The sequence below is a fragment of the Diplotaxodon limnothrissa genome, linkage group LG6 (assembly GCF_057381915.1).
Source record: "Diplotaxodon limnothrissa isolate DT_005_m linkage group LG6, D_limnothrissa_male_GT1.1, whole genome shotgun sequence".
Classification (NCBI taxonomy): Eukaryota; Metazoa; Chordata; class Actinopteri; order Cichliformes; family Cichlidae; genus Diplotaxodon; species Diplotaxodon limnothrissa.
The window spans coordinates 39935013-39954396 of NC_140601.1; the positions used below are offsets into that span (position 1 = coordinate 39935013).

A 19384-nucleotide genomic window follows, 5' to 3' on the forward strand; every position below is an offset into this window, starting at 1 on the left:
GATGTTGGATATGGAGCTACTAGGCAGGTAAAGAATATATAACACAGGTTGAGAGTGTTTATAATGAATAACAGGATCAATTAAACAGCAGCTTAAATACATTTGAGAAGTATTCAAGGTGACAATAGACAAATAATAGTGTTTAATAATATTTATAAAGGTTAGTTATGAAAATCATGACAGGAAAGGGAAAGATTGCGTTATGACAAAGTGGATATCCAAACTGAAGATAATTCTCTGTCTAAATGTCTTAAAAATATTATTTAAAATTTGTAAAATTCACATTTATATACATTGTGCAAAAAAAGCAGCTGTTGTCAGAACTTTGCCTTAATCAGCGCCATATAATCCACAGTCTGGCATCCATAACAGGGCAGCATTAATCAGCTGCTCTTCCTGGCAGCCTCAGGTCTAACATCTGAACTAGACATGAGATGTGGGCGGGTGATGTCGATATGTGGCAGCAAAAGAGCAAAATTCTTTGACCTGCATCTTATTTGGCTTAAAGTGTCTTTAAAAGAAACAAAGCCATTTGAGAATCAGAAAAACCCTTTATTAGCAATATTCACTGGTTAACTTGCAATGCAGTTTTTGATTATGCAATATAGCAATTCAAGAGAATACAGCATGAACACCTTAAATATAATGTACTAACAAGCACTTTTTCAAAGACAGTAAGAGCACAAGATGGTTAACCACTGAAGCGTTACAGAAACACACGTACTGCTACACTTCTGTGTGATGCAAAGACTACAGTTAAGCTGACATTCACTAATTTACACAGAACAAATCATCTCAGTCCTGGAGTCTGCTTAAACTCGAAAAGTACTACAGGAAGTTAAAAAAAAAATGTTTTGATTAATTGTATACACCACTATTATGTGATTTCAACGTAAGGTAGTAAGAGTACACAAGTGTCACCACAGTCCAGGAAAGGTATTGATAGTTTCTTAAACCCTTCTATGCTTTCTCCACTGTGATAAGCTGATTGCACCACACAGGATCAGATCCAGTACACCAATATCAGTGTACAACCTAAAATTATACTTAGTTTATGGATTGCACACTGTTTGTGTGAACCTTTCCTCGCTTATCACTCAGTCTGAACAAAAGTGTCTTTTGAACCTTTTAAATATAGTAAAGTTTGTCCAACTTTGTCAAAAAGAACAAAGTTAGGAGCTGTGACTGAACCACAAACTTCACTGTTAAAGCACACTGAAGATGTTCAACACTTAGTCTCATTTCTATAAGATGCACGTCTGACTCTTAAAGTGATCACTATATTAAACACTTTAACACCTGGTGGACTGGAGTATGCCACATCAGGAAGAGAGTCGTTGTTCTTACAGGCCGGAGTAAACTTTGCTACAACAAATAATTTACCCCTTTGAAACCGTACGTTTTGCTACATTTCCTCCACCTTTTTAAAGCCAACAAGGTTTTCTGATGGCTTGTTAGTTTAGTATGCCTACCATAGAAAAACGTGTATAGCATTTTATTTCTATGGGGCATCCCATGCAAGCATGATATCCCAAGATCAAATCCAGGATCTGATCAGCTGCAGATAATCGGTGACTCTTGCCATAAAAACAACCCAAATACAAAAGAGGAGAGAGACTTTCAGAACATGATGAAAACAGAGGAAACATGGCTTCTGTTCCCATCAGTTGAAAGAAGTGAGCATTTGGAGCTGGGTGATACAAGCTACAGCATAGATTCTCTTATGCTGATAAAATTTCCATGACATGTGCGGTGCTTGTGCACATTAAGCAGCCAATCATGTCACAGAAACATATTTTAGAAACTGACAAATGGAAGTCACTCTAGCTTCATATCAATCTTCAGATGTCAGGTATTTACAAATAATTTCTTCGTTTACAGTTTGGACAGATTTGAGCATTTTTGTAACGTAACGCTGAGGCAAATCTTTAAAGTCACCACACATTGTTCATATCATGAAAAACCGCTGCATCACCCAGTCTTAGAACCTCAGTTCCCACACTCTAAAACAAAGTCTCCACATGCAGAATTGATATCGAAACACTACGCAAACATGTGCTTCACAGGTAGACTCCCTGCTTGATCCAGCTGTAGTCACATCTGTTCAACAGTGAACGATACATAACCTGCACAGGACACACACTGTATGTGTGTGTTCTGCAAGAACTGCAGAAAAAGCAGGAAATAAATAAACTCTCCGAAAAATAAAAACACCACAAGGAAACCCTGACACCATTGAAAGTGAAATTATTGTATACATTAAAAAAAACAACATACATTTATATGGTTTTTATCTTTTGAGTTTAGGTCTGATGTTTTTTTTCTATCCTGCTTTCTCTCGACACCAAGACATTTCATTTTGACTTGATGCAGTTTTAAAAGCAAACTTTGTTTTTAAATACTTTTCTTAAAGTGACTTGAACACATATTTGCTTCACAGTCACTAGAAAAATACAGGATATAGTGCATTACCTGCGTTTTGAGACAAATTCATTTAAATGAATCAGCTGCTGAATATCACATCCAGCACAGATAATAAAAGTTAATAACATCAGATATGACATGCTATTAACTCTTGATACCCACTTCGGTTGTTTGCGTAACTCTGTCTACTAGTACTGTCAGACAGGACCGAGAAACCGCTGCCATATATTCCTCAGATCTTACAGACGTTATTAGCAGAAAGCACTACTAATCAGGACATTCACATTCTGCGTCTCAAATCGAGCATTTCTGTTCTCCCACTTGCCATTTTGAGATCGGCAAGTACAGCTACACGCATTGCACAGCAAGTATTTGGATGCACACGTGTAGCTGAACGTTTTATTACCCTCAAATACCACCAAGAAATTATCACTCAGTAGCAGGAGAGTGCATTGACAGCACTGATTGCAACAAGAATGCTTTGCTGCCTAACTTAGGCATTAACATTACGTGCTGTGGCAATGTCATCGTTATTGTAAACGGGTGGATGGTCATGGGGCGGTCAGAGGTTCAAAAAAAGTTGGAAACGGCCCCAAGATTTGGCAACTAGAGCAACAGTACATCAGGAATGTCAAACTCATTTCCCACTGTGAGCCACATACAGACCACTTTGATCTTAAGTGGGCTGAACCTGTGAAACTCCCAGTTCTGTCAGTATAAAGATGCAGTTTCAAAAGCACATCTCTTTTTCTACATCATAAGGAAGTCCTGCTGCAGCAAACAACAGAAATCTGTCAGCATGTCTCTGGGCTTAAAATGAAAATTAATAAATGTGTATAATTACAGGAAGGCGCTCATTGCTCACTGCCCAGACTGTAATTATAAAACAGAATATTTTTTATTAATTCACAGAAAATGCATTTTTTTTTATGTGGACCCATTGTAAAAATAATTACATTTCTACTCATGTCTATCAGTTACCCATGTACTTTGATGTAGATGAATCGGCATGGGGAAGGTCTATACCCGCAGCAAAAGCTGTAAAACCTATGAAAATACAGTTAAGAGTCCAAAATATTTGCCCTTCTTCACATTTTCCAAAGTGGGCCAGTTTGGAATCTTTGTTTGGCCAATCCTAGCCCACGGGCCTCATGTTTGACACCCCTGATGTACATGAAAAGCAGTAACAGAAATCTCTATGAGACAGTGATATTTAACCTGATCAAACGTCAATAAAGATGCTAATCAGTTGTGTAAAGACAACATTTTCCTCTTCAACAACAGCTGAACAAATAGTTCCCAGAGAGCAGCTATAATCGGTCCTGATGTGAAAAATATCGTGGTTCAACTTTTTGGTGTTTAAAACATTCAAAAAATTATTGCTAACTAATTACTTTTTCTAATCAATCTTTTTTTGTTCCTCCATTTAAATAATTGTATATAATTTTATGTAGATTAAGTCTGTAATAACGAGCGATTGATTAAAGGTGCCCTGTGGAGCTTCTAACTACTGTCAGCACTGATGCATAGAATTTATGATGCCTCAATTTAGTTTCATGGTTATTTACTGAACCAGTTCATGAATCCAACAAGCCAAAAAATGCAGCGACCAACACCTACACATGCAGTTAAGTAGAAGGCAGCTTGTTAACCATAATAATTACCTTGTTAATTACATAATGCATTTTAATAAATTAGCTTTGCAAAATTTCTTTCCTGCACTTTTAGACCTAAAAAAAATTTAATGAATATTCTACAGTTACGTATAGTTACATAGTGACAATAAGTGACGTGTTTACAAGAAAACTCCACTGGGCACCTTTAACAAAGAGCCGACTGGCTGACTGCAAACTCATTACTGCAGCTTGCACAAAGTAATGAAGGAGCCACTCGAGAAAATCCAGAAGGCTGGATAGACAGCCTGAGCGAAGGGGAACATGAAGGAGTGGAAGGGATACGCCCCGTCAGCCACGTTGTAGAATGTAGCAGTGCCGGCCTCGCAATCCAACAGCACGCCTACGCGCTTTGGATTTGGATTAGCAAGCACGGTCTCGCTGCTGTTATGCCAGACTGACAACTTGACATTAAACCACTCGACGCACCAGGACTGGGCGTTGCGGCCCAGTCGACTGGTGGGGCCTTTGCGGTCGATGCTGTTGTAAGCCAAGCCTATGCCAACGAAGTTACTGCTGCTCAGTCGCACTTCCCAGTAATGGCGCCCTGTAGAGAAACCCTTGGAGGCGAGCACCTGGGAGCAGACAGCAAAGCGTTCGGGGCAGTCGGGGTAGTTTATGTGATCGTCTGACACCGAGGCCTTAGTGAAGTTCTCAGTCAGCGCGATGCGTTTATGGGCGGTCCTTTGATTGAAGGTGAGTACTGTGCCATCTGGAACGGACAAAAAGAAAGATCATTTCACAACAGCCACAGCTGCTGTTACCACATGATGGAAAGACACCTGCTACACTTACATTTCAGTAGTTCACTTCTCTTTTCAGCTGTGCTTATGTCTGGGGGAATATCTGTAGTTTCTACAATTAAAGACAAATGCGATTAGATCTCAAACAACAGGAACAGGCTCCCATAAACTAGTCCATTTCTGAGCTTTAAGCAAGGTTTAGCATAAAACGCAAAAATCTGATGTTTACCTGGTTTCTGTTTAGGTTCAGCTGCAGGAGTACGGCCTCTGGGTTTCCCTCCAAACTCCAACAGGTTTTCCATTGAACGGCCAGTATTTTTATCACCCATACCGTCCCCAGTGGTCTGAGGATTTTTTGGTTTGGGTTCTAGAAAAACAAGAGAAGTATTTATAAAATTAAATGTGCATATATCAGATTTAAGAGACAAACTCTTAAACGAAAGAGCGGCATGGACCTCAAATTTGTGGGAGGATTTTGTAACAGCAACGACGGTCTTTTGTCCCCCCTCATTCAAGAGTCAAACCAGGAAGCAAGTGAGCCATTTGTGTAGTTTCACCCATGTAAACAGTGATATCAGGTATATCTGCTTTTTATTGTAATGATATAGGAAAGCATATTTTGCCTCAGCTTTCTGTGTGCTCAGTGGGTGAGTCAGACATCAGCATTCTGAAATGAGCCACTAATGAAGCTGCAGACAGCTGCATGTGCACAGTAGAAAGTACAAATATTAAATTACAAGTATAAATATTTTTAAAGGCTTTTTTTAAATCAGAAATGAATGATGATTCCAAATATGTGGGAGTTTTGTTTTTTTTTTATCCTGTTGACTAACAAATTTACAGTATGGAACTGCTCCCATTCATTTAGAGAGGAGCTTCAAATTAAGCGCAGTACAAATGTGAAGCAAACATGTAGAACAGTCATTCCCAAAGTCAAGAGTTCTGCAGCCAACTTAAACAAGAAAATCCCATCTCTCCCACTCAATCTAAATTTTCACTGATCAAAATACAAGATAAAGAGATCCATCCATCATTCGCTTATCCTTTACAGCGTTGCTGGAGCCTATCCCAGCTGTCATAGGGCGAGAGGCAGGGTACACCCTGGACAGGTCGCCAGTCTGTCGCAGGGCCAACACACAGAGACAGACAACCAGTCGCGCTCACAATCACTCCGACATTCACACATATGGGCAATTTAGATTAATCAATTAACCCATCCCCGCAAACTGCGTGTCTTTAATGGCGTCCCCGGAGTACCACGCAAACACGGGGAGAACATGCGAACTCTACACAGAAATACCCCAGCCTGACGGTGGAATTTAACTCAGGACCTTCTTGCTGTGCGGCAACAGTGCTAACCACTGTTCCACCGTGCTGCCCCAAGATAAGATAATGCTAAATATAGATAAAGAGATGTATTTACTAAAAAATGCTATTAAAAAAAACCCAATAACCATAAACAACACAGGCTGTTGGCTATAAATTGATAATGCCACGCAGTCATACGCAAAGTGTAAAGGTCAATGTGCAACCCAAGTGCCACTGGGTCACACAATACATTTTCTAATGTAATGGGATTACATTTTCTTGCAGCCCACCAGGGGGTCCCAGCCCACACTCTGGGAATCACTGATGTAGAGGAATACTTCTTTAATGGCTGTTGCCTGACCCATACCAGAAACCCATTTCTGTGCAATAAAAGTGCTTCTTCCTGTCATTGCCTTTCACAATAAGAGACTTTGACAGCCCTCTGTGCTGACTGCAAATCACAGAAGTCAAAACAAATTATAACAGAATTTAGGATTACAATAAAATCTATTTTAGTCTTATTAGATATGAATAACATTTATAGACATTTTGCTGGTTTTTGAGTTGCTGTGCCAATTAAATGGAAGATGACATTTTTCCTTATCAAACACTACAAATCTGGACTGATTTCATGAAGTGAATTAACTAAATTCTTTGAACTATGAGTTAAATTACAAATAATGCATGAATATAAAATGTCTGAATAATTTATCATTATTAATGGTGGTACTGTACAAGTCACATCAGTAAATGCAGAGGCTAAAGTCATTTCCTGTACACCTGTAGTTCATTAAAAAACTGCATGACCATACAACTAAAATAATGAAAAATCTCCACAAACATATCATTATGTGCTCAGTATCGACAATATAGTTCAACCACAAGACGGCAACACAAAATGAAAATTAAAGCAGTTTCATACTTGGAGTCTTTTTCTTCTGGGCTGTTTTGGCCTGAGGACCTGGACTGTGAGACCTGGGGAGTTTAAGGTGACCTGGACTGGACTCCACCTCTGAAGAAGCAGTAAATAAAAGAACAGACATTTATGCTTGACCGGTTATAAAAATCTTGTTTTATAAACCTGGTACTGGACAGATGAATTGACTTACCATATTCCAATAAATTTCCGGAGCCCAGTGGAGACCCCACTGTAGACCACAGAGTAGTGTAGGCTGAACCTGGTTTTTCAATGAAAGCATGAACATTGAGTCATTACAGTATTGACTCTTTATCAACACTTAATGTATTCAACCTCGACCACAGAACGCGGTATCAATTTGAGTATTTTCAAAATATACTGTTCAGAAAAAAATTAAGGGAACACTTGAACAATATTAACTGCCTTGATAGTTGGTGTGATTTTTATCCTGCTCTCAGTAAAGATGTTCAACTTGAAATTTTCCTTCAACAAGATCTGATACACGATTTAAGTGTTCCCTTAAATTTTTGAGCAGTTTGATTGGAATCCTGTTTTCATTGGTCCCCACATGAAACAACTCACCAGCTGCCAAAATATCAGGGTTAACTTCTGCAACAAAATTGGACACCATCTTCACTAAACTTCCTCAATGAACCTTAAACTTTAAAACGTCAGACAAAACGGGTCCATGCACTCACCTGGTGTATTTAATGGTAGTCGGCTCTCGACGGGCTGTTTGAAGATCTCTGTCAGATGCTGCTTCAGGGCAGCAGCAAAGGCCTGTGATGCCAAAACCTTCTTGGAGTCCAGGCTGATTTTAGGGGAGTAAGGCTCAAAGTTAATAGCTTGGGGGAGGTTAAATGGTGCCTGAGAAGAGAGGAACACAATGTTGTACGCTCAGTCAAGATAATCATATCCCCTTTTACAAAATGTAATAAACTACTATGTGATGTAATACATTTATAATAAACAAACAGCTCTATGTGTACACATGTGGGGTTTTTGTGATGGTTGTGTTAAAATATCCCTCTAACACAACTATCATAAAATCAGAAATCACATCTCTGTTAGAGAACAACAATTGTTTAGAATTAAATTATATTTGACTTATATAGCACCAAATCCAAAATACAGTTGACTCATGGGGCTTTATGTTGCAACATAAAGACCCTACAATAATACAGAGAAACCCACAACAATCAAACGACCCCCTATGAGCAGGTGGTGACAGTGGGAAGGAAAAAACTCCCTTTTAACAGGAACCTCCAGCAGAACCAGGCTCAGGTGGGGGCAGCCATCATCCCCAAACAATACTATTTACATGCAATATATTGATTAGACGTTGCTGACAATGCCTAGCAAGCGGAGACTCCTCTGACTTTTAACGAGTTTGGTTCTAAATGCTTTACTGCTGATTGTAGGACCTCATTTGCTAGTTTCGAGTCTCGCTGAATAAAACATATATAGGGAGTGTTTTATTTATATCGCACCAGATCACAAAAACATTTGCTTCAATGTGCTTTATATTGTAAGGTTAGGACACTAAAATAAAGCAGAGAAAACTCCAACAACTCTGTGACTGTGGGAAAGTAAAACTCCCTTTTAACAGGAAGAACCCTACGCCAGAAGCAGGCTCAAGGAGGGGCAACTATGTGCCCTGACTGGTTGGGGCTTTTATCATTTTGGGTGGTTACATTTCTCTGTGAGTATATTAGGTGTATATGGTTGTTTTTGGTTGGAACAGCAGAGAGACGTAAGCCAAATACTCTCCTGTTTACAGTTAGTTGCCCCTCAAGTTTAAATGGTCTGCTGCCGACTCTGAACCTAAGCCCAGTCACCTAGGCTTTGTACCCAAACCTAGCTTACAAAACTCAATTATGTGACCCAATTGTTTAACCTGACCTTCAACAGGTTGGGTTTGGTGTCCAACCCGAACCAACAATGGCATTTAAAGCCAACCCAACAGCTTGACCTAACCCTAACTTCTTGTTTAAAGTGTCTATCCATAACCGATGTTGGGTGTGCTGCCACCCAACATTTAAAACACTACCTCATTTAAAACTGACCTAGCCCCATAAGCCCGACAGATCTGTGGCCTAAAGGTCGTAAGTGCCGTTTAGGGAGCTCAAGGAGCCTGAAATATTCTAACATGTTTAGGAAAAAAAAAAAAAAAAAAAACTATCAAAGCTTTTCATAATAAAGGCAATGGTTGGTTCTCCAAAACAGAGGGGAAGCGATTAGAGTTATGATAGCCAAGGAATTCTTCTTTGAATTTTTGCTATTTTTTTGGGGTCATAGGGAAACGGTCAACTTTTTTTAAAATTCCCCATTTGATACATTTCACCCATTTTCAAGCAATAAAACTCAAACATCAAGGTCCAAGGTTCTGAAATGTGGTTTGCTTGGCATTTTAGATTCGAGACACACCGACTATGAAATTCTTGGCCAACATCACCATGGACCTTATTCGTTACCCCCTCTGTTCCTTGGAAACAAAAGCCATTCGTCATCAAAGTAAGTGGGGTGTTTGAAATTCTTCCAGCAATTTTCCACACAGAACATTTAACTAGTAGAGGGCCAGACCCTGATATCAGTCTACGATTGAATGGGTCAAGTTGGTATTCTTATACTTTGCCAAGCAAAATGAACATGCTGTTCACTTTGTAAATTACGGCTCACACTGCAGGAAGGGGAAAGGCAACATGAGGGTGCGGCTGCTTTTATCGTGATTCAGGTCTGTTTTAGAACCATTACTCACTTTTTATCATGTGTTAGTATGTTATCATTACTAGCAGCTGTATGAATTAACAATCACAGACGTCCCACCTGCAGGAAGGCCTGGGTTTGAGAGCGACTCAGCAGGCTGTGGATTTCTTCTTTAGCTTTCGTCATGTTGTCAACGTTGTCACCAAACTTCTTCATAAGAACTCTGAGTTTGGTCTGACCAGTTTCCACCTCTCGGTCCACTGCGTTCAGAGCTTCGCGCTCATCTTGGACCAACATCTCCTTCATCTGCTGATACTCAGCTGTCAAAGCTCTCTTCCTGCTGGTCGCCAAGTCCTGGAGGACAGGAGTGAGAAAACATTCATAACTGGATCAGCAAAGAAATAATTCAAAGTAATACAAAATGTTCCTTTAGCCTCGTCTTTGTTTTTGCTTATGAGAAGTCTTACCTTTAGCTTGTTCTGCATGTCCTTCATTTCAAATATGATGGTCTCATTTTTCACAATCTTCCCATCTAGCAAACCCAAATTGCTCCTCAGGTCAGACTGCAAAGAGGGAAACATGATACAGTCACTTACTTTAGCCCTGTCTCTTTACAAAAAAAAAATAAATTAAAAAAAAAATTTGTTGGCATAAGTGATAACTTTGGCCGTAACCTTGGCTTTCTGGCTTCACAATGAGGGTAAACTCCTAAATGGATGCTATGGTTATACTCAGGTTATCAAGTCTCTCTTTTCATAATTCAGATATTCTAATGACAGCATAACCAATATCGAAAGATAACAGACGTGCAACCCAAAATTTTAAAGCTGTGAGCAGCTAAAAAGGAATTCCACTCATTCATATTTTAAAGCAGTTCTCAAACTGTGAGACACCTGCCAGTATTAGGCTACGTTCACACTGCAGGCGAAAGCGCATCAAATCCGATTTTTTTGACCCTATGCGACCCATATCCGATAATGGTGTGACAGTGTGAACGGCACAAATACGATATTTTCAAATCCAATCTGGGTCACTTTCGTATGTGGTACTGAATCCGATACATATCCGATGTTTTAGAAAGCGACTGCTGTTTGAACGGTCATTAAATCTGTCTTTTACGTCACCGACACAAGACAGACGCCAATTATTAGCACCAGAGAAGACATCGCGAACGCTTCCTGGCCATCCAGTGAAACTGTTGGGAAGACAACGTGAACATTTTATTTGTACTGTATAATCTGCAGATTCTGACAGAAATCTGCAACTATCCTTTGAAGCACCACTCCTCTAAAACAGCAATAAGGATCATTATTAGGTTATTTACATTATTATGTAAATAACAAAATAACTTAAAGCAAAAATTGGGAAACGTAAAGTCCGAAGTCTTTATATTAAGGGCCATCAGTCAAACAATATTGTTTGGTCTGGGTCTAAACAGAGCGCGTTGTGTGTGAAGTCTTCTTTTGCGCATGCGGGCCGCTTTGAGCGTTCACACTAGAGAGCGTTTGCTGTCGCATTTTATTTGTAGTGTGAACGAGGAGACAAAAAATAAAAAAATAAAAAAATAAATCGGATTTGATCAAAAAAAATCGGAATTGAGCATCAAGACCTGCAGTGTGAACGTAGCCTTAGTTTCTGCATCTGCAGTTGTGCAAGGACTACTAAGGTTCATCAATTTTGTCTCTTAGGTAAACGTAAGGCTCTGTGCAAACACCTGTGTTTCTGTGAAATGCCACACTATGATGTAGCAATTATGTATGGATCCTTCTGAGCCTCCAAACGGACATTCAAAACGTAGGAATGACTACTCGACCTCATCAGGTTGTAGTGTGCGGTTTGTAGGCCCTATACTATTTGAGGATCTGCGTGGGTGAATGCAAAGATCTGTTCTGAGTTGTCCACAAGGCACTGCTACAACTGAGTTAAAAGATGGATGTAGCTTCCATGTCTGAAAAGTAAAGGCCATGTCTAATATCTCTTTTCCATTAGAACCTACTCGCCTCGACTCAACTTTACTCTACTTGATTTCAGTCGTTTTCCATTACAACTGAGTACCAAGCTGAAGCTTACTTCAGCTCAGTACACATTTTACTGGTCACTGGTCTAAATTGCTAGTTTGAGCTCTTAATGAATAAAATATGATGCTCATTTTGTGAATTATGGTCCTATTTGCTGTCAGAAAGGAGGATGAATCAGGCTAGGCATATGTTATTCAATAATCATCCGTGTTTCAGTTTCTTATCTAGATCTGTGACATCTGGAAAACTACACAGCTTGAGGCTTTGCAGGACTCTTATAAATAGTGGGAGATGTCATGATAGCTACATCCATAGACTGTATCCAGGTACTGGACAAAAGTCCAGTCTATTGCAGCTCCTAGACTGTGGAACAACCTCCCGATTGCCATTCGCTCTTCTGAGACTGTTCAGTCTTTTAAATCTCGTTTAAAGACCCATCTTTTTTACTCTGGCTCTGACGTAAAATAGTTTGATTATCATTTGGTTGGTTTCTATGTTTGTCTCGTCTTGTATTGTTTGGTAATTTTGTCTTATTTTATTTATTTCCTAACTTGTGACGCACTTTGATCAAAACTGTTGTTTTTAAATGTGCTATATAAATAAATTTTGATTGATGGATTGAAAAGTGGAACTGGAACAACTACTCATCCATGGCATCTACCACTTTTCTCAAGTACGTGAAACTCGGGCTAGCCATCCTGATGAAAATACAGAAACTAAGACATAATTATGTTTTAACAGGAAAAATAAACCCATCTTTGTTTAGATGTGGCTCTTTAAACTTCTCAGGTGAATACTGACAAACACACACCTCTTTCCGGCTCCTTTGTTCATCAGGGGTTGTGAAGGAACATCCTTTGTGGACCTGCTGGAGGCAGAAGCTGCAGATTGGCCGATCATGCTGGGTGCAGAAGAGCTCCATCAGCTTGTGGTGGTCGGGGCAGATGCGCTCCAACAGGTCCCCGACAGGCTCGCTCAAGCTGTGCAGACGGAAAATAGGATTTTCCCGGTGAGGGCGCAGGTGCTCCTCACAGTAAGACGCCATGCAGGTGAGGCAGGTCTTCGACGCCTCTGTTTCCATGCAGGTATCACAGCGGAGGATCTCCTTTTTCTTCACTTGGCTCTCCTCTGCAGTCAGGTTGGGTTCGTTCTTGCTCGATCTCACTTTAAAGGTCTCCACGACGGCGGTGAGGACCGTGTTTTTCTTCAGCTCGGGTCTGGTGGCGAACAGGGTCCGACACTGAGGGCAGCTGTACGACTCCTTCCATGTGGCGAGCAGGCAGTCCTGGCAGAAGTTGTGTCCGCAGGGGATGGTCACCGGACAGTCAAAGGTGCTCAGACAGATGCTGCAGGTCAGCTCATCCTCCAGACTCATGATAGAAAACTGAGACTCGTCCACTTCGGCCATGATGGGACTGACGTGAGCGAGCCTGTGAGGCAGAAACGAAACTGACTTGAGGAGGCGGAAAACGAAAGTAAATTTTTTCGCGTTATTTCCTTGAACCTAATATTCGATACATTCGGTAAATTTTGTTTTTAAAAGAATAAAAATCCGCTAATGTAACATATAAACCACCCTGCTATAATATATTTGAATATAAAGCGCGACACGTTTTTACATAAATCACAAAATTAAAGTCGCTTAAATATATTCGGACTATCCGTCATTACCTGGATTCGTTTGGGTGTGCAGCACGCAGTCCAAATGGATAAACAACTTCGGACTTTACGCTGCCGTGTTGTACGCAGTTCACAGCTCCTGCGGAAGTCACTCCTCCCACCCTGTACGTGTGACTCAAAAGCGCACTTGCGCACACGCAGTGGACCACAGGCAGAAACCAGTTACATACATAATCTCTCTACCTGAAACCAAACTAACACACACGAGGGAAGTGCGTGACAGGTCACACGCAAACAGGGATAATGACAAAAGAACGGAAGGAGGAAAGCTTCTCCCTGTTTTTGTGTGCAGTCATCATTGTTTAGACTTTTAGTAGCATTCGCTGTGTCAGCACCATCAGTGATCCGGTTTATCCACAAAGTCATTTTGTGCAAAAATGAATTCAATATTTTACCCGAAGCTAAGTTGATCATATAAATTGAATAACTGCTACACATTAAATAGAATTTCTGTGTTTTATTTATTAGCGCTGTTTAAAGAAATCGTTCTGATTTGACTCATATGACAAGGATGCCATCAGGGCTGGACTGAGACAAAAAATAAAAAAATAAAAATCGGCCGTGGCATTTTTGGTCCAGGCGGCCAAATAACTAGTATTGAAACAGGTTTAAATCAGGTTGGTACAGTTGTTGTTGGGTTAGTCATGCAGCACGTGACAATAATTAAAAGCTACACTTAGCTTTTCACCAAAGTAGCCATTCATTTTGCCTGAATCCTGTTAATCTCTCCCTCCATCTAATTTCTCACCACGTTCATTTCAGCTTCCTCAGTCGCTTCCTTATTTCTCCGCAGCTGATGCAGCAGTCCTTAATTTTACACATTTGCTGCATTTATTTTTGGTTTTTTATATTGTTTTCTCTCAGCCTACTACTCCACCTTTTGGCCACTTTCGTGCTTAACTTTTTCTACACGGCGCACACTAGCGGACAGCGAAGGGAGGGGAGAGACCCCTCACAACACTTGAGGGGCTTTTAAGAGGTTTGATTGGGCAATCTAGTGTCAGTAATGAAAACGAATGAATGGGCCACTGTCAGCGTGTAAGGTGCGCAGAGGCACTTCAGGCCAGTCCCATCGGCCACAAAGTGCGTCGGACCACCGACGTGGCCAGTGGTATACCAGGTTACCATCCAGGTGGAGGGCAGCAACCCCTCCTCCCTCCCTGACGACCTCAACGCGTTCTACACCAGGTTTGAGACGGACAACATGGCCCAGCTTAAAGAGTTCAGATCCTCACTCAAACCTGGCAGCTCTGCACTCACCTTCAGGACTGAAGATGTGGTGAGAGCCCTCAGGAGGACCAGGGAGAAGAGCTCACCCGGCCCTGACAACATTAGCAGTCGAGTTCTGAGGCACTGTGCAGGGCAACTAGGAAGTGTGTTCTGGATTCTATTTCAACACTCAATTGACAGTCACACCGTCCCCCAGCTGTGGAAACACTCCACAGTCATCCCCATCCCCAAAAGAAACAACCCAAAGTCTCTGAATGATCTCCGTCCTGTGGCCCTCACCTCCCTGATGATGAAGGCCATGGAGAAGATCATAAAACAGCACATCGTAAGAGCAATTGACCCCCTGATGGACCCACTCCAGTTTGCTTACCGTGCATGCAGAGGTGTCAATGATGCCAAAATCTTCATCTTGGACTCCATCCACAAACATCTGTGTTGTGATATTTTGATACCATGGTAGCATTTACAGGATATTGTTTTATTGTGATATTATACAGAAAAGAGTTACTCAATAAGGCCCATTTAATAGTTGTTTTTCTCTTTCTCTCTGACCCAAGAATTGATGTGTAAGACTCACAGGCTGGTACCCCAAGGTCGAAAACACCACAGAGACGAGACCACTTCCTTACTCCCATCCTCCCTTCTTTATCTCTTAGAAAAAGGCTCGTTAAAGGCCAGGTGGTTCGTTTCAGAATTCACTAATGAAAGAACTCTGTATTCTATGTCTAGGAGTGTATTTTGCTGGGATGATCATAAATTGTAGCTGAACTGATAAACTACACACAGGATACTTCTTTGCTCACAAGGCAGGAAGACGTTTCCTTATTTGGTCTGTACCGGAACTTGCTGACACACGAACCTTTTTTTCCTCTATATAAGCTGTTATGTACTAAATAAACCTTTGAGTCGATTTGGGAAGGCAACCTGAAGCAGTCTGTGTTTCCTTGTTCTCCCAAGCTGCTCCCGACGTCGTAACTAACCCAGCTGAATGGCATACCTGAGTGTTACTTTAAATAATTAGGAATCTTAGAAGGAAAGGACAGAACTCTGCTTATCGCTCGTGCCTTGGAGGGAAAACCGGGATGGACATTTTTTCCTTCAATCTGGAGCTCCCTGACTCCTCTGCCAGACTTCGGTTTGCAGATTTCTCATCAGCGTTCAACACTCTGCAGCCTCATATCCTGGCCACTAAACTTTCCACCTGATTTCACCTGGATGATCAGCTAATCCTGTGGATTTTGGACTTTTTGACCAACAGGACTCAGAAAGTTCAGGTCAACAAGTCTCTTTCTGGTCTCTGTTCCACCTGCACTGGCTCCCCCCAGGGCTGTGAGCTCTCCCCCCTGCTCTTCATCCTCTACACCGATGACTGCAGATCCACACAGCCCAACTGTCACCTGGTGAAATATGCTGACGACACAGTTCTCCTGTCACTGCTGTCAGGCCCCTCATGACACCACGGGCCCGCTCTGCAGGAGTTTGTACAGTGGTGTGACAGCTCTAAACTTGAATTGAACGTGAGCAAAACCAAAGAGATGGTGGTGACCTTCTCCAGTATGCACAGGGATCTGGCTGCTTCAGTCACCACCACCATCCATGGGAAGCCAGTGGAGGTAGTTGAGGAGTACAAATACCTGGGAAGCATCTTTGACAACCTCTTGAAATTCTCTGCCAACACAGAGAGATTCTCAGGTGGTGCCACCAACAGCTATACCTTCTTAGGAAACTCAACTCCTTTGGAGTCAGCACACCCATCATGACTTTCTACTATGCCTTCCTGGAAAGCATCATGACCTTGTCCATCACCTGCTGTTTCCACTCCCTCAGCCTCCAGAACAGGAACAGACTGCAGCACACTGCATCAGTGTGCTCTAAAATCATTGGCCTGCCTGTCAGAACTCTGGCACAGGTTTTCAGACAGGCAGCCAAAATCATCAACAACCCCACTCACATTCTTCACCCCACATTTCAATGGCTCCCCTCTGGACGACGCCTCCGCTGCATTTCCTGCAGGACTGAGAGGAGGAGAGCCACCTTTGTCCCCAAAACCACTCTGCTTTTTAACTCCAGCCGATAAGAACATTTCCCGCACCCATAAACTACACTCTTCTTACACTGCTGACACTTTATTCACTTTTAGTCACTTGCAGTTATTTAGTCACCTTCAGTCACTTTAATTTTAAAACTGTCGGGCAGCAGGGGCGCATCCAGATTTTTTTTCATAGGGGTGGCCATAGGGGTAGGGTGACCAACCATCCTATTTTTTGCACTTGTAGACATTAGCCTTTTTACTCTTCAATGCGCCATATAGCGGCTGCAGCAGGTGTGCCACTCTGTGGAGAAAATGGTTGTAAAAATTTCCCATCCCCCAAAATTCCTGCAGTGCTTTAATAGATGTCGGAAGCGGAAAGTCTTGAACAGCCCAAATTTCTTTGGCAATGGAACCGCACTCTCAGCGGAAATACAGTGTCCCAGGAAGTCTAGAATTGGCAACCCAAACTGGCATTTAGACGGGTTAATGATTAGGCCACATGCAGCCAAGCGCTGAAAAACCTGACGCAGATGGGACGTGTGCTGTCTCTTCGAACTGCTGGCCGCCGGGATATCATCTAGATATACAAAAACGAAACACAGCCCGCGCAAGACCAAGACCATCAAACGTTTGGGTGGCATCTTTCAGGCTGAAAGGCAAGCGCAAAAACTCAAAAAGGCCAAACGGAGTAATTATGGCGGCTTTGGGGACATCCTCAGCACGCATGGGAACCTGGTGATACCCATGTACTAAATCAATCTTACAAAAAAAATCAAGGTCCCGTGAAGATGGACGGAAAAATCCTGGATGTGGGGAATGGGATAGCGATTGTTTGCTGTGACGTTATTAAGACGGCGAAAATTCTCATAAGGCCGCCTCCCACCGTCAGATTTGGCCACCATTTGTAACGGGGAAGCCCAGGCACTGCACAATGCCCAGGCGCTCCATAGTCGCAAGTGGTAATCCTTCGCAGCCAGCAGCAGGGAGTTGGCAAGGCCAGGTCGCACTGGAGCTGGCAGAGGAAGAGGTAGGTGAAGAGGAATCCTCCGTCATTTGTTCCTAGCAAGGACAGCATGCTCTCCAAGAGCGGTACCATCACCCAGGCGCGAGAGAGAGGAGTTTCTCAGCCTGCTCTTCATCAGAGAGGGAGTAGCACCTCAGAAGCAGTGCCCTTGAGAGCGGTGTATTTCCCTTGGGCGGGGGCAATCCTGTAGGAGGGTCATCACACACTGGGTGGACAGTGGATCCAGCAACGCCATCACATGATGGCATTTTGTGTCATTGGAATGAAATGCCACGAAGAGCAAACTGAACTTCGACGTGCATGAACCATGAAGGGGGGTTGTGAAGCCAAAAATCCAAAAGTGGTAGAACTTATTTACCTCTTGTTCCTTAAACATCTTGATAATTTATCCCATGTTATTTCACAGTTGGCCGTAACGCTTTATTTTAGATATTGCTGGTGTAACTTTACTCTAAATACTATCCCGGGTTTGTTTGTGGTAGCATTATATTACATGCACGCATATTCTTTTAAAGCAAATACTACTTAACCATCAGGTGATTTGACTCTTCTTCTGTTGACAGGTAAATTTCTGGTAAATTATGTTTGCTTATGTTGCTTTGGCTATACTTACCTTTGTCTGTCCCTTTGTTCTGGTCATATATCCAAAGCAGGTGTGTGGGAGGGGCCAACCCAGCACTTCCTGTTTATATAAGGTCATGAGGTCAGTGATTGATTCACTGGGCACAACCAAATGAAGGGTTTTTTCCTTTTGATAGTATTGTTTATTTTCTTTAAAGTAACGTTTGAGTTGTACTATATGCAGTGTTTTACTTTTCAAATCATTTAGCTGTGTAAACGAGTCTGTCAATTGGATGAATAATTTTATTCCTGTTTATTTGTTTCGATTATCTTGTTTGGTCTAACCTATTTCTAAGGTAGAGAATAATGACATTGAGATGTGTGTAAAATTCTCTATAAAACAAGTGAGATTTTGACAACCGGGGTTGTTTTAAAATGGTAGAATGGACATGCAAGGAAATATAGTACACTTAAAAGAAATTTGACCCGTCTGCTGATGCTGTCCTTTCCTTGTCACTTGCTCTACACTACCACCCACTGCTAAATTCAATATGTATACTGTAGTCTTTACCAGGCTACATTTTGTCATTCTATCTGACAGCAAAGTTGACTAATGCAGCTTTCTGGGGGCAGGAGGTTCTTGCACATTAAAATTTTTACAAACCTATTTTAAAGTGTTTTTCTTCATTTGTTTTTTTCTTTTTTAATTTTTATTTTCTGTTAGAATTGTATTACTTTTCTGTTTGATTGTTTGGCTTTGTGGTGGATTTTTCCCATACAGTTTTAATACACTGAGATGGTGACAGAGAAAACACTCTTCACTAACCAATGGGTAACATCATAGTGGCTCTCCTTTTTTTTTTATACAGTCTATGACTACAGGCAAGAAAAACTATAGATTTTGGGGTTACCTGTCCCTGCAAATCCATAATCATAATCAAGTTACAGTGATTATTCTTGATTAAAATAGACACAAAATAGACCACTTACCATGACAAATGCAAAATAGACTCCTTAAATAGAAAAACATTAGGCAGCAGCTTTTTTTATTTAAAAAAAAGGGTTT

At 41.4% G+C, this 19384-nt stretch overlaps 1 protein-coding gene across 1 annotated transcript; it reads right to left on the reverse strand.

The window, feature by feature from the left end:
- Window positions 1–542: 542 nt before the first annotated feature.
- LOC146631211 (E3 ubiquitin/ISG15 ligase TRIM25-like) lies at window positions 543–13559 on the reverse strand. Its single transcript, XM_085355192.1, has 10 exons — window positions 13463–13559; window positions 12603–13221; window positions 10241–10336; window positions 9894–10127; window positions 7766–7934; window positions 7258–7326; window positions 7071–7160; window positions 5070–5207; window positions 4893–4952; window positions 543–4809 (listed from the first exon to the last, which is right to left on the reverse strand). Exons 2-10 carry the CDS (start codon window positions 13197–13199, stop codon window positions 4280–4282), a joined length of 1983 nt encoding a protein of 660 aa, XP_085211318.1. The 5' UTR covers window positions 13200–13221; window positions 13463–13559; the 3' UTR covers window positions 543–4279.
- Between the last annotated feature and the right edge of the window lie 5825 nt (window positions 13560–19384).